The 15487-nt window shown below is 43.8% G+C and overlaps 1 protein-coding gene across 5 annotated transcripts in view; it reads right to left on the reverse strand.

Annotated features, from left to right (window-relative positions):
- The window catches only part of rbms3 (RNA binding motif, single stranded interacting protein), a 287297-nt gene that overhangs the window by 41070 nt on the left and 230740 nt on the right, over positions 1–15487 (reverse strand). For all 5 annotated transcript variants that reach the window (XM_044170807.1, XM_044170808.1, XM_044170812.1 and 2 more), the window contains 2 exons: positions 11341–11447; positions 4746–4789 (listed from right to left, as the gene is read on the reverse strand). In XM_044170807.1, the coding sequence (XP_044026742.1) occupies positions 4746–4789; positions 11341–11447 (151 nt within the window). The remainder of the gene's footprint in view (positions 1–4745; positions 4790–11340; positions 11448–15487) is intronic.

The following is a 15487-nucleotide window of genomic DNA, read 5'->3' on the forward strand; positions in this document are numbered from 1 at the left end:
GCTGGAAACGGAACAGTACTGGAAAAGTATATGGGAAAGGGAGGCATCACACAACAGCGATGCACAGTGGCTGCCCGCCCTGAGAAAGGACCACAGCAACCTCCCTGAACAGAATCCAGTCACCGTCACAGCGGCAGACATCCAAGAAAGAGTCTCAGGTATGAAGAACTGGACAGCACCGGGCCCCGACAGGATCCACACCTACTGGCTAAAGAAGCTCACTGCACTCCATGAGCGCCTAGCAGCACAAATGAACCAGCTGCTAGAGATGATGGACGCAACCTGAATGGCTTACCGAAGGGCGCACAATCCTGATCCTGAAGGATCCCGCAAAGGGTACAGTCCCATCCAACTATCGGCCAATAACCTGTCTCTCCACAACATGGAAGCTCATGTCAGGCATCATCGCGGCTAAGATAAGTGGACACATGGATCAATACATGAGCAAAGCGCAGAAGGGCATTGGCAGAGGAACCAGAGGAGCCAAACACCAACTCCTGGTTGACAGAACAGTCACCCAAGACTGCAGAGCCCGACACACCAACCTGTGCATTGCCTGGATTGATTACAAGAAAGCATATGACTCAATGCCGCACAAATGGATCACTGAATGCTTAGAGATGTACAACATCAACAGGACTCTAAGAGACTTCATTGCGAACTCGATGAGGCTGTGGAAAACCACCCTTGAGGCCAATGGCAAGCCACTTGCACAAGTATCCATCAAATGTGGCATATACCAAGGAGATGCTCTGTCCCCACTGCTGTTCTGCATAGGACTGAACCCCCTCAGCCAAATAATCAACAAGACTGGCTATGGATACTGACTCAGGAACGGGGCCACTATCAGTCACCTCCTCTACATGGATGACATCAAGCTATACGCTAAGAGCGAGCGGGACATCGACTCACTGATCCACACCACCAGGATCTACAGCTCTGACATTGGGATGTCATTCGGGCTTGAGAAGTGCAGTCGAAAGAGACAAAGAGAGGGAAGGTAGTCCACACAGAAGGGGTCTCACTCCCAGAAGGAACAATAGCAGACATTGAGGACGGTTACAAGTACCTTGGAATACCACAGGCAAATGGCAACCTCGAAGAGGCAACAAGGAAGACGGCAACGGCCAAATACCTCCAACGAGTAAGGCAAATCCTAAGAAGTCAGCTCAATGGCAAGAACAAGGCCCAGGCAATAAACAGCTACGCCCTGCCAGTGATCAGATACCCTGCGGGAATAATAAGGTGGCCAAAGGAAGAGATACAGACCACAGACGTTAAGACGCGAAAGCTCCTCACCATGCATGGAGGGTTCCATCCCAAATCCAGCACCCTGAGACTGTACGCTAGCCGTAAGGAAGGCGGCCGTGGACTAGTGAGTGTGAGAGCCACTATCCAGGATGAAACATCCAAGATCCACAAGTACATCCAAGATAAGGCCCCAACAGATGACGTGCTCAGGGAATGTCTCAGGCAATGGGGAACAGAGGAAGACGTGCTGGAGGAAGGACCATCATGGGAGGACAAACCCTACACGGGATGTACCACCGGAACATAATTGAAGTGGCTGATATCAAGAAGTCCTACCAATGGCTAGAGTGGGCTGGATTGAAGGACAGCACAGAGGCACTCATCATGGCTGCACAGGAGCAGGCCCTGAGCACCAGAGCAATAGAGGCCCAGATCTACCACACCAGACAAGACCCAAGGTGTAGGCTGTGCAAAGAGGCCCCTGAGACAATCCAGCACATAACTGCAGGGTGTAAGATGCTGGCAGGAAAAGCATACATGGAGCGCCATAACCAAGTAGCTGGCATAGTGTACAGGAACATCTGCACTGAGTATGGACTGGAAACCCCAAGGTCAAAGTGGGAAACACCTCCAAAAGTGGTAGAGAATGACCGAGCCAAGATCCTGTGGGACTTCCAGATCCAGACTGACAGAATGGTAATGGCGAACCAGCCTGACATCGTGGTGGTTGACAAACAGCAGAGGAAAGCCGTTGTGGTTGACGTGGCGATACCAAGTGATGGCAACATCAGGAAAAAGGAACATGAGAAATTAGAGAAGTACCAAGGGCTCAGAGAAGAGCTGGAGAAGGCCTGGAAGGTGAAGGCAACACTGGTACCCGTGGTCATCGGAGCACTCGGGGCAGTGACCCCCAAACTGGAGGAGTGGCTACAGCAGATCCCTGGAAGAACACCAGACATCTCGGTCCAGTAGAGTGCAGTACTGGGAACAGCAAAGATACTGCGCAGAACCCTTAAGCTCCCAGGTCGGTAGAGGACCCGAGCTTGAAGGATGAGACCACCCGCGGAGGGTGAAGGACAAAGTTTTTATATATATATATATATATATATATATATATATATATATATATATATATATATATATCACCAGGGTACTATAATCGCATACAAGCACTGAGTAAGTGCACTGAACAAATCGACAATTGGATGTGCCAGAATTTTAATTAAATTAAACAAAGATAGAACTCAAAGTAATTGTTTCAGGAAGCAAGGAAGAACAAATAAAAGTCATCGCTCAGCAAAGAAAGTGGATCACATCACTCCAGTTCTGAGATCTTTACCCTGGCTTCCTGTCTGTCAAAGAATTTACTTCAAAATACTACTGTTGGTTTATACAGCACTGAATGGTTTAGGTCCAAAGTACATTTCTGATCTTCTGCTATGTTATGAACCACCCACACCTCTCAGGTCGTCTGGGACAGGTCTGCTTTTTGTCCCCAGAGTCAAAACTAAACAGTTTTTATGCACCACATATCTGGAACAAACTCCCAGAAAACTGCAGATCTGCTGAAACTCTCAGTTCTTTTAAATCAAGGCTGAAGACTGTTCTGGTAATTGAATCAAATAATGAATAATTTCTTACAGTGCACTGTAATGTTTACTCTCGTGTTTTATCTTGTTTTTATTTTCTATTTAACTATTTTTAATTGCATTTAAATGTATTTTTATATTTCTATGTTGCTTTTATGTTTTATGTAAAGCACTTTGAATTGCCTTGTTGTTGAAGTCTGCTATACAAATGTCTTGTGGGCGGTACTGCGGAAGTATGGTTAGCTTTAGGGTAAGTCATCCGGTCCTTATATAATCAGAATAAAAGCTGTGTCCCTTTTCTCAGCAGGAAGTAAAACACGTTTTAGTGGGGGGAGGAGAGTGTCCGGTTTGGGAACCTCAGAATTGCTTCTCTGCTTTTTGTGGATGATGTGGTTCTGTTGGCTTCATCCGACTGTGACCTTCAGCACGCACAGGGGCAGTTTGCAGTTGAACATGAAGTGGTCGGCATGAGAGTCAGCATCTCAGGGGAATGAAGTGGGGGAGTATCTTGGGGGTTTGTTCACAAGTGAGGGTAAAATGGAGCATGAAATCAACAGGCAGATTGGTGCAGTGTCAGCAGTAATGTGGGCATTGTACTGGACCATTGTGGTGAAGAGAGAGCTGAGCTGGAAGGCAAAGCTTTCGACTTACCAGATGATCTACATTCCAACTGTCACCTGTGGTCGTGATCTTTGGGTAGTGACCGAAAGAAAGAGATTGTAGATAGAAGCGGCTAGAATTATTTTCCTCCATAGGGTGGCTGGGATCCCCCTTAGAGATAAGGTTAGAAGCCTCCTGGGTGCCTTCCTTTGGAGGTTTTTTGGGCATGTCCAACTGGTAGGAGACCCTGGTGTAGAACCAGAACAAGCTGGAGAGATTATATATCTCATCTGGCTTGGGAAAGTCTCAGGATTCCTCAGGAGGAACTGGAAAATGCTGCTGGGAGGAGGGATGTCTGGACTCCACCGTGACCCAGCCCCAGACAAGCGGCAGAAAATGGATGGATGGATGAATAATCCAATTTGCACTTGAATTTTGATATACCAGTAAACACAGACTGACAAATGTGAAGTGGCATTTTTGTTTTACATTTTTAGTTTCAGTTCAACTGCATTTTCATTTTCTACTTTGCACTAACATATGAATTAAACTCACTATATACTACATTCTTTGCTAGCTGATTAACTTTTTTTTTCTACATTAGATTTACACTTGAATAAAGTTGACTACTTATACATTCTTTGCTACTTAATTCATCCTATTTCCCTTTTTCTGGAATATGATCATTAGGCTAAACTTCTGGTTGAATGTTTTAAGAGCAAATCATTCTTTTCCCAGCAGGTCTGTCACTTAACACAAATATCTGTGGGATTAGAATTTGGCAGAAAAGCAGGCTTTTACATGGCAGGCTGTGTGTAATGAGTGATGCTATTCATCCAGTTTTTTGGTTGAGATTGACTCAGAGTCACTAGGGGATAAGTGGTTTAGGAAGTGGGGAATGAGGAGGTTCCTGTGAATGACCAGAGGGAGATAGAGGGGAACCTCAGCACTCTCCTTCCTGTCTCAGTACGGTGGGGAAAAATAAAACACGTAGCTGGGTCATTAATTTCCACAGCACCAGTAAGTCATGACATAAAGACACAGAAAGACACAGGAACACACACATACACGAAGTCCTGAGCACATGTAATCACATACGAGCTCAGTCAGCTACCCTTTTCTCACCCGACCCAACCAATGAAAACCGATATTTTAAGTCCATATAGATTTCCTTAATCAAACAGTAACAAAGTGCAGACACTACATTAATCTTTATGTATGACAGTGTTATTGACTGGGATCCTATGAGCCAAGAGGTGAGTGTATTAGATGGTGCCAAGGATGGATTGATCGTCAAGCTCTTACCCATTCTGCATTGCAGCGGGATCATATGTTAACGCCATGCCAGTCTGAAAGAGAAAAAACAATAAACATGCAGGATTAATCACAAATTAAGAGAGTTGGATCAGAAAAAAATATTAAATGACATTAAACTGCAATAAGGGAAAATGTGACAATTGAAAATACATTACAGATAACAAAGTTGGCTTTTTTAAACTTTTGGACAGAGCCAAGCTAGCTGTTTCCCCGTTTCCAGTCTTTATGCTAAGATAGGATCACCGCCTTCTGGCTTATAGTATGTGTACAGACATGAGAGTGGTATCAATCTTGTCATCTAAGTGCATCTCTGCAATAAATGTGTATTTCCCAAAATGTCGAACTACTCCTTTAAGTCTTAATGACAGGTGCATAGGACCAAAAACTGTGAAGGAGCCAGAAAACTTGCACACTAACGGTTATTTTATGTAGTCACAACATTTTAGTCGATAGACCTTCTTCAGGTAAGATTAATATCTTCTAAATGATATAATATATACACATTGGACCACATTCTGTCACTGTCTACTGTTTGTTACTTTGTGCCGGTATGTTCTGTATGTCTCTGGGAAATCTGTCAATATGTTCCTGCACCAAAGTCACCAAGATAATTTGCTGTACCTTTGTTGTACTTGGGGAATAATGTAATTTATACACTGATTCTTTTTGTTCAAAATAAATTAAATCAAATCAAAATCAACTCATTTCAAATTGGAAAAACTGACAAGTGACAAAACCAATGTGGGAAAAAGCTTAGTCAATAGGACAAAGTGAATTGGTATTGAGGACGCCTCTTTTCATATTTCAAACACGTACAATCATGTTTTTATGAATGAGAGGAAATGAAGAAATGTCCTTTGGAGAGAAAAGGAGTGAGCGGAAAACTGAGTTCTTTGTCTGCAGACGGTGTGTGTGCCTGTGGGTCTAGATGCGTGCGTGTAAGTGTGTGTGTGAGGCCCTCTTAGAGTCCAGGAGAGAAACCTGTGCACCACAATCCGTCATCTGCATTCCTGAAGGTTCTCTCCCGGAGGAGAGCTAATCCGATTTCTTTTAACGTGAGGCTGCTGAGGACGGCAGATTTCATCAGCATATACACACACATACACACACTTCCTTTTCTTGCCCTTCCTCTCTCTCACTTTACTCTCCCTCCATCTCCTTTCTTTCTCCATCATCTTGGGTCCTCTTCCTTTCTCTCCTTACCTTTCTCTCTTCATCCCTCACCCCTGTCATCTCTTAATCTCCCCTTCTCCCATCTTTCTGTACTACTTTTTTGCCCTTGTTCCTCCAGAGGGCTACCTACACTGAGCTATACTGTTAAGGGAATAGAGGCTCAGAGGAGCAGGGGGATCAGTGAGCCTAGACCAAAACCATAACAGTGAGCAAAAACAGAGAGTCTCCACCGAATGAATAAGCCCTTGCTGGCACTAGGGATGTGTGGACGCATGCGAGAGTGATGGTAGGCCTTTGTTTTGAATTTCTGTGAGAGTGTATCTGCACAACTAGTTAAAAGGCTTTCAGAGACATTTTATGTAAAGCTGTAAAGGTCGGATGAAGGACTTGTGTATTTTTAATCATGAATATCCCTTTCTGTGAGTCCATATGAGCAAAGGTCTCTGTGCATGTATTTATACTCTCTTTACACTAAATGTGAGATGAAGAGAGTCTCACTGCATGTCTGTCTGCATGTTTGTGTGTACGAGTGTGTGTTCACATGCGCGCTAATAGTAGTGGCAGACATGGCCAGCTGTCTGGTGAGGCTGATAATTCCCCTAAGTGCTGCCCTTGGTTCCATGTGCTGATGAATTCCACAGCAGAGAAGCTCCTGACCGGGAACCCTGCATGGCCAATGACTGATTACTGATGCAGTCATTTTTGGCTCTTCCACAACACGAAGACAGGAAAAGACAGAGACAGTTTGTGTATGTTTTTGTCTGAGCTTGATCCAAGACTGAAAAAAACCTCGACTTTATACTGTACAGACCCCGTGAACAAAGCTGCCACAGACAGACTTGGCTTTCAAAGAGCGAGTATGTTCATTTTGCATGCTAAATTAGGACGAAATTGAGTTACACTTCCTCACCTCATGCAGTATATATGATGATGATGGTTTAACAAAAATTTTCTTCCTAAAGATTATGAATTAAAACTTTTGCATAATCATAACCAAAAAATGTAAACATCCCCTACTGTAGGTATGGGAAAATGCCAAAATATGGCGTAACGACGCTGGATCCAAATTCACAAAAAAGCGGTGATGAATGACTCAGTTATTGCTTTTTGTAGTCAATCATCAATTCAAGTTAAGCAAGTTGTGAATAATTACCTTGCATTAATATCTTTTCATCTATGCACTTGGGTGTACAAAATGCATTTTGGCTTACTAATGCATTTTCAATGCAACTGTAAATGCATTTTACCACACATGTAATGTGTGTAAGCTGTAAGGACACCTATGCTGCACTGTTCTTATATAGGAAAACTGAGCCAAGCCATCGTCTCTGTGTCGTCATGCACGCACGCACACACACACGCACGCACGCAGGCATGCGCACGCACACACACACACACACCCACACACACACACACACAGACCCACTCCCTCCTTGTATTTTTGCCTTCCATACACAGATTCTCTATTTTTTCTCTCCACCTCGTGGCCACACGCACACGGACATCTGTCAGGCTTTCACACAGAGTGGAAAGCCGGATGTTTTTTCATCTACACTCATTCCCCTAGAGTAGGTGCTTGAGAAGTGTGACTTTGAAAGTTTTCGTGTGTAGGAGTGTGTGTTGGTGAAAGAGAGCGAGGATGTGAAGAGAGAGAGAGAGAGAGAGAGAGAGAGAGAGAGAGAGAGAGAGAGAGAGAGAGAGAGAGAAAAGAATGAGCACCCATGGTGCTTGTGTCTGTGTGTGTGTGTGTGTGTACGGCAGAAAAAAATGCAGTGACTAATATGTTTGTCAGCATGAGACAGCGAGAGACAGCACTTTCTAGACTCCAACTTTGGGTAGTTTACAAGAAAATCTGTCATATATTTCTCAGTCCTCACCACCAGCCACCCTGCAGCACTCAACCCCTTGTAACTCCTGACTGATCATGCAATGTGTTCCCTCTCTTTCCCTTAGTTTTAGTGAGTCTCTCTCTCTCTCTCTCTCTCTCTTTCTCTCTCTCTCTCCCTCCCTCCCTCCCTCCCCCTCTCCATATGTTGCTGTGGGAAGACTTCAAAGAAAGGGAAGAAGAGACAGAGAGATGAAGTGGGAGAGAAAGAGATGGTGAGAAGGACAGAGTTCTTAAAGACAGAAAAAAAGATAGACAGAGGAGAAGAGAGTGAGGGAAAGAGATACGAGCTGAGCAAGATATGCTGTAGAGATAGAAAGAGGGAGAAGGTAGAGAGACACAGAGAAAGACAAGAGAGAGAGATAGTATAGACTGTTGCTCACCTTCATCTGCCTGCCACAGGGAGCGAGATGAGGAATGGCCTCAGCTCTGATAAACAGACTAACATGTGATGCCTATCTCCCATCTCCCCCTGGCCTGCCTGTACAGCAGATCAATGACCATGAAGGATGCACACACACATGCATGGAATACTATACTTATAAGGGCCTTTCTATTGACCATATAGGTGTAAATGCATGCAAAATGCATTGCAATCTGAATTCTATCGGACCAGCCAAGCTGTATATCAGGAGGTATAAAAAAAAATTGTAACTAAACTTAACCTTATTCTAATCTTAAACCTAAGATGAGGTCTGTAACCTGAATTTATTCTAACCCTAGCCTCAATTTAAATCCTAACCCTTAATTCAAATATTTCTCTGTGAAGATAGCAAGCTAAAATGACCTCAATTTGTAAAAAAAAAAAAAAAAAAAAAAAAGTGCTCAGTCTGAAGGTCTAAATCTCAGACTGGCTCTCTGAAGGATAGCAAAACAACACATAAAGACACACAACACATATAAACAAATAAATGGCCACACACTCGAGCACATTCAGTTTTCAGCTACAGATTTACACGTTCACACACACTGCCTTGAACTCAGGCTGTTAAACCTCGGCCTCTCAGTCACACTGCCATGCCTTAATGTGAAACATGGCAGGAGGGAGGGGGCAGAGAGAGATGGAGGGGAGGAGAGGGGGATAATGCAGAGGAGGAATTTCTCTCTTACGGAGATAACAAGAAGAACTTTAAACTGAGATGAAAACACAACGAGGCGCACACAGCCTTTGAGTCTAAAGGTGTGTTCACACAGAAAACAAATAAAATTTTTGCCTATATCTGCATTTATTTGCTCCAATAGCCAATGTACTGTGTGTTTGTGTTCAGCTCAGCGTCTGACTGAACTCTCCAGAAACTCTGGGTCTCTCTGTTATTTCCCTCCGGTCTCTCTCCTTTTCCCTCTCATCTCTGTACGTTTATAAAGCAAATTCATAAAGCCCCGGGACATACGCATCTTCGCCGTCAATTTGCACTGCTCTTGGCGAATTCACGTCTAATCGCATCTTCTTTTAAAAAGATTGATAATATTAAACCACAACCCTTCTTAGTCTTAGTTGCCTTAACCCAACATGTAGGACACAGGACACAAACCCAGGTCTTAGGTCTTAAAGTCCTGTGGTTTGTATGCTGAACAACCCACTGTGACGTCCTCAATATGACTTTTAAGCAGTATATAGAAGTCCCACTTCCTGGATGGGAAAATTGTTGCTGGTGGATGTTATCCAGGCAGCAATTATGTTTCCTCCAGAACGTATTCGGAAAAGCAAATTAGTAGTACATAAACATATTTTACTGGAAGTAGGATCGGTGTGACACGGTAAGCAGCTGTTTTAAGCACAGGTCAAAGTTAATGTGTGTATAATGTAGAGGAAGCAAGGGGTGGGGTTTTAAATACAGCAAAAGGACAAAAGGGGTGTTTCCTCCATTTTGGCAGTGTAGGACTTTTTCTTTATCATTATTACACCCTTCAAGATGAAGTACACGCACACACACCCATACATACACAGTCATCTAACTTTACCTCAAGTCAACTGAGCTGACCCTGTCAATGTGTGTGCCTGTGAGGGGATGTAGCAATGTGATTTAGGTAAATACGCTTCACTGGCTTATAGGTGGTAGGGCTGCTGAACATGTGATGGACAGACACAAACACACACACTCACTCACTTGGCTAGTGTAATACTCCACCATCCCCTTCCTAACACACACGCAGAGAGTATGTGTTTTTTGAAGGACAAACATTTCATCTCTCCTAGTTTCCTCTACCTTGCCGTTTCAGCACAACTGTCAGCCTCATTGAATATGTGTGCGTGTGTATTCACTTTATTCTATATAGTCCAGTCTGAAGCACTCCTCTACCTGTCACCTTTGTGTGTCCTTCCCAGTATAGCTGTTTGGTAGCCTGTGAAGAGACTAACCTTGTCTCCACATGTTGCTGATGAATATGTTACCATAGCACTGTATCCAATGTCTGGTTTCCCCAACATTCTGATGTATGGTGGGAATATATGTGTTCAGTGAGGCTTGAGATGCAATTTACGTGACAGCGCCTATATATCCGGGGGCAGTTTGATCGATATCTGGGTTATTATTATTATTATTTTTTAAACAGCTCCATACCTTAGAGTAAATACAAATGACAAGCAGCAATGGTTTACATAAAGCCAGATGTTGTAGCTAACTTTTCAAGGGGCCTTTTGAGGAGGGTGGGGCCTGCTATTCGAAAAACCATTACCTCAGAGGTAAACGCCTTGTTTAGAACGTCATCATGTTGGAATGGAAAGAGTTTAACTGAGATGACTGAGGTTTTTTGGCCATATCTGGGTCTCCTAGTTATAAATTATTAAATAATAATTGTTGTATTGAAGGAAATTATGTAAAAATGTAAATATGTATATTGCATATTGCTGTTGTTACTCACTGAATTTGTGAATGTCAGCATTAAGGAATAAAGACAAATAGCAATCAAAGAAACACTCAATCCTCATCTGATGTTGGAACATGAAAATAAAAAAAGTGATGCTGGACTGTAACATCTGTCTCTTTCCACTGACTCCTAGTTGATGACTTTGACCCCTTCCTAGTCAGTGCAAGGTTGGAGGAATATCAAGTTGGCCATTCACATCCAACGCTAGAGAACATCCTGAATGGAGGGATGTGGCCGAAAGCTCAGGATAAGCCAAGTAAATGGACTTTGTGATAAGACATTTTATTTAAATTGTAAATTATGATTTGTCCTTGATGAATATTGATATTGCTGAGTTGTGGTGCACCCAGTTTCTAAACTTGATAATGTAATCTTATTCCTGTATTTTACTAAATCCCATTGCTCTATATGTGGCGCCTCTGATGTGTTGGCAGCTTGATAATTGTTTGTTGTAGAAAACAGTCTTATCTCATGCAGACATTTTAAAAAATTTCTAGGGATCTAGTATGCGGTGAGATCTGCACTATAACACTAATTTGTTCTGCACTCTACCAGCACCCTATGAAAGATTGTTTTTCAGTTGTGCAAGAATAAATAAACTCTATACACCGGGACATATTGAGGAAGGACGGCTTCTACATTGGTGTAACATCTTACCTCGCCTTCTCTGTGCCACGGCCTGCCATTCTGAGGGTACTTGCTCTGGCTCTGGCGTTTCTTCTGCCCTCCGTCGGCAAATTTGCACAGCAAAGGCTCCGTGGGAGCTGCAGAGAGAGGGAGAGAGGACAAAATCATGTTAGAAGGACTACATACTGTGACCCCTCAGAAGGAGAGAAGCCCTTTTGAACTGTGTTGCATTTGTCTTCTTCTACTATCATACCTCTGTCTCTCCCTCTTCCCTCCCCCCCTCTCTGCCCTCCTATGGAGCTCCTAGACAAATTCCCAGACCGATGATGTTGGCAGGCCCTCTCTACCCCAGCCCAGGCTGGCAGCCCATGAAAGAGCATTGCAGGGTATTGTTGAAATAATAATCACAGTAATCGCTCTCGTAAATACCTCTGAGATGGTAATGCAGGACCGCTCTGTCAGCCAAAGCTTATTTCTAGAAGGCGTTCCTGTTCCTGATGTGTTATCCCTCCGTGTTTTACTTTAACAGCCATCTTCTCTTTTATTTGAAATTTTATGCCTTTTTCCACACCCCAACCATGAGTGCAAGCGTCTCACTGGGGTGTGCTGCTTGAGTAAGGGCTGTCATAGATGTTAATGCTGCTGTTTTCAGAGTGAACACTGGGGGCACTCTAACCATTTCTATCTTCAACCAGCAGGGAAACATGACATGAAATAGCTGATATTAATCCAATTAAAAAAAGAAAAAAGCCCTCTGTACTGCGATCTCATATAAGTTGTGTCTGTATCAACAGCCTTTTGTATGCATAATTGCTAATAAAAGGTTGATGAAATTGTAGCGATGACCTACGTTGCTATAAAGATAACTTCTCAAAGGGCACTTTCCCACATTTGAGCTGCAGGTGAGCACCAAAAGAGACAAATATGGATTCAGGTAGAGATACTGTAGAGAGAGAGAGAGAGAGAGAGAGAGAGAGAGAGAGAGAGAGAGAGAGAAACCTGTAGAAAGACAATGAAAGAAGAGAGGAAAGAAAAAAAGCAGAGAAAGGAAAAAGGTTTGTAGTGAGCCTTTCTCGTGAGAAACGGGTGGCTCTCTTGGCTGGGGATCTGGGGGTCTCAACAGTGTCCGTCCCCTTTTCAGTCTGCGTCAGCGAGATCGGAATCTATTTGGAAGCAGACTGTGGAGATGAGAGAGGGGAATGAAGACAGTTGGATAAACTAAAAGAAACACAGGAGTAAAGAGGGATTAAGAGAAAAAAAAATGGGAAAAGAGCGAAACAGATAAGAGAAACAGGTGGGTGACCGAGGGAGAAGCTAGGAGAAAACAGAGGTAGAGTGAGAATCTACACCAGGATCAAACACTCTGGGAAGGTTTTACAGTTCAGCAAGAGTACAGTACACACTGAGCCATTGAGCTTGTCCAAACACTGAACCACTGCTGCCCTGCACCTGGTGGCTTGGATGGGACCTGATGGGTCTCCTGTCATCGCATTCGTATTATAGGCCTGGCAGCTCGTGACACGGCCGGTCTGTGACGACACAGGCAAATGATGGGGCTGTCTGCAGGAGGTGAGCAACGGGACCTTTCATCACGCCGTGCCAGATATGACACCCACCGAGAGAATTGTTGATGCTTTAATCTCCGCTCCCAGATGTTTGAGGCGCTTGGGCCTTGATAATAATGCAGCATCACAAGACAGGAGAGAAGGAAATGATGTAGGGATTGACAGGGCGGTGACAGCGATAAAACAACCTGAAGTGAAGTGAACTTATAACAAGGGAGTTTTCCAGTTGAATGAAATTATTTGGGCGTTAATGAGCTAACATGATGATTTGTCTATTCATTTTCATTGTCTGACATGTTAGTACTGTAAATGCCACCACATTTTGAGATAATTATTTTGTCGTTACAGTAGGTGTCTGAGATGTAAATGAGCAGAGGGCTGTGGCACTAACAAAAATGGTGTGTGTGTGTGTGTGTGTGTGTGTGTGTGTGTGTGTGTGTGTGTGTGTTATGCTGCTCAAGGGATACTATAGGGCCAAACACATGCAAACAAACTTTTATAGAAAAAAAAGTGTTTGAGTGTGTTTATGTGGCTTTAGGGTCTACTATGGGACCAAACTTTTCAGAGTCAGCCCAGGAGAATGTTGCCAGGAAGGGAGAGTGAGAGAGATGCTGCAGAGGAAAAACAACAAAAACTCTTCCAAACCTCTCCTCTGGCAGTCTGGGAGATAATTAGCTATCGGAGAGATTTGGAGAATCTGACACAGAGCGGCTGACGTTACCCCTGTGACTACATCCCCAGTTCCCACAGCGAACTAGCCAATTTGTTTAAGACTCCAGCCCAAGATCAACAGCCTTACACCACCCCACCCACTCTATGATCACACTCACCCTCTGTAGCCCCGACTCACACACACCCTTCTTCTAACCTTAAAGTCTCTCTGCTATAACCCTTGAAAACACACGGAAATACCCACAGACACATACACACACATAATACAAACTGCTGCCAGCCTAAAAACCTTTCTTAGACCTCTCAGCACACAACGTCATCACTGGCACAGCCCAGAATAAACTAGGCCACTGGCTGTACATGCTAGCTTGCTGATGCTGCGTCTTTAGGTCACAAGCTCCAAGTAAAACACATTTCACACTGGCTGCAGCTCCAGAATATGTGTTGTAGGGGGTCGCTTGAAAAAAAAGTTCAGTTATGAACCAATTACCTGCCCTTTAATGAGCCTAAATCATGGGAAAAAGACAAAGTGCTTTTGGTCAGAGGTCAACAAGTACCGCTAACAAGGTGCTCCATGGGAACTCCTAATTGTTTTTTATGTGGGTTGCCGTAGGAACTGGTAAACACGTTAATGAGGGGTGACCGCAGACATACGCACATGCATGTGTACCTTGGAGTGTGCACACTAAGACCAACCACACTCATACACACAAAAGCAAGAGGGGCAGTGCAAGACAGTTTAGAGAGAGTAAGATGTCTGTGCTGCTAGCCTCATTTGCCTCGGCTCAATCATACTCCAGACTGTGCATTTGGCTCTGAAGAGATAGTCATGGCTTTCTGCTCATCAATAAACACATTACCACCCAGTAAGTGCATGCAGATGTACTTCTGTATGAGACGGTGCAATTACAATAGCCATTTAAATTGAAGCCTGTTGCAAGTTGCACTTATTAGCGCTGCGTGCATAAGTAATTATTGCTGTTACCAATGTTTCCTATGGGCCAGCATCTGGGGGAAATCAACCCTTTGTCTGCAGAATAACAGCCAGCGCACCGAGAACATCAAATATCACCATTCCTTTTCTTTCTGGGATCTGTAGACAAAGAGAGCTTGCGTGCTCCGGATGGTCTCACAAGGCCAGCTGAATAACATCTTGATCCATGAATGCAAATCAGCCCGTGTATTATAATACATGGATGTCAGCACGTCATACATTCATTCGCTGCTGAGAATTTGACTGTACATCTGGCCTGAATGGTGAAATCAATGCAGGAATGCCCCCGAGCTGCAGAAGATTTTGCTTAGTGAAACAGCCAGTTCTACACCATCAAGACAGTTACAAAAGAGGCCTCTCACAAGGGCTTGGAGTCGAACTGGGCTGGCCTTGCTTTGATTTCGGTGTGTGCAAAGCCCCACAGAGGGCGAACAGAGGGAACTGTTCAGCCACTTGCACCAAAATATGTCACTCTGAGAAGCTTCAGTGAAAGGAAGCTTTCCACTTCTCAATAACAACTTGGTTAAAGGTTCCTTCAGGTTCTTGGCTTGAAGTTCCATGAGCTAAGCCTCTCTGAAAAGTCATTTGGGTGCCTCGCTGTTTTACTGCAAGGACATGTTTGGAGAGAATAGGGAAAAGAAAGAAAGAGGACAATATTTTATTGGAATTCTGCTGTACTCTGACGCTGCTCGAGGGGATCTCTAATTGGATCAACAACTGTCTGATTCCCATCAGCCAGCTTGACCTGTCTGCCCAGACTGAGGAGGCTGTGTTTTATGGGAAAAAGAGAGAAAATAGAGTAAGAGTGAAAGAGAGAGACATGGAAAGACACAGACAGATACATGAAGAGAAAGGGACAGTGTTCTAGAAATAGATAACAATGGAGAAAAACAGAAGAGTAGTTATGATAGAAAAACATATGACAGGTGGACAGGATAAATGAGAA

Source organism: Siniperca chuatsi, linkage group LG17 (assembly GCF_020085105.1).
Source record: "Siniperca chuatsi isolate FFG_IHB_CAS linkage group LG17, ASM2008510v1, whole genome shotgun sequence".
Classification (NCBI taxonomy): Eukaryota; Metazoa; Chordata; class Actinopteri; order Centrarchiformes; family Sinipercidae; genus Siniperca; species Siniperca chuatsi.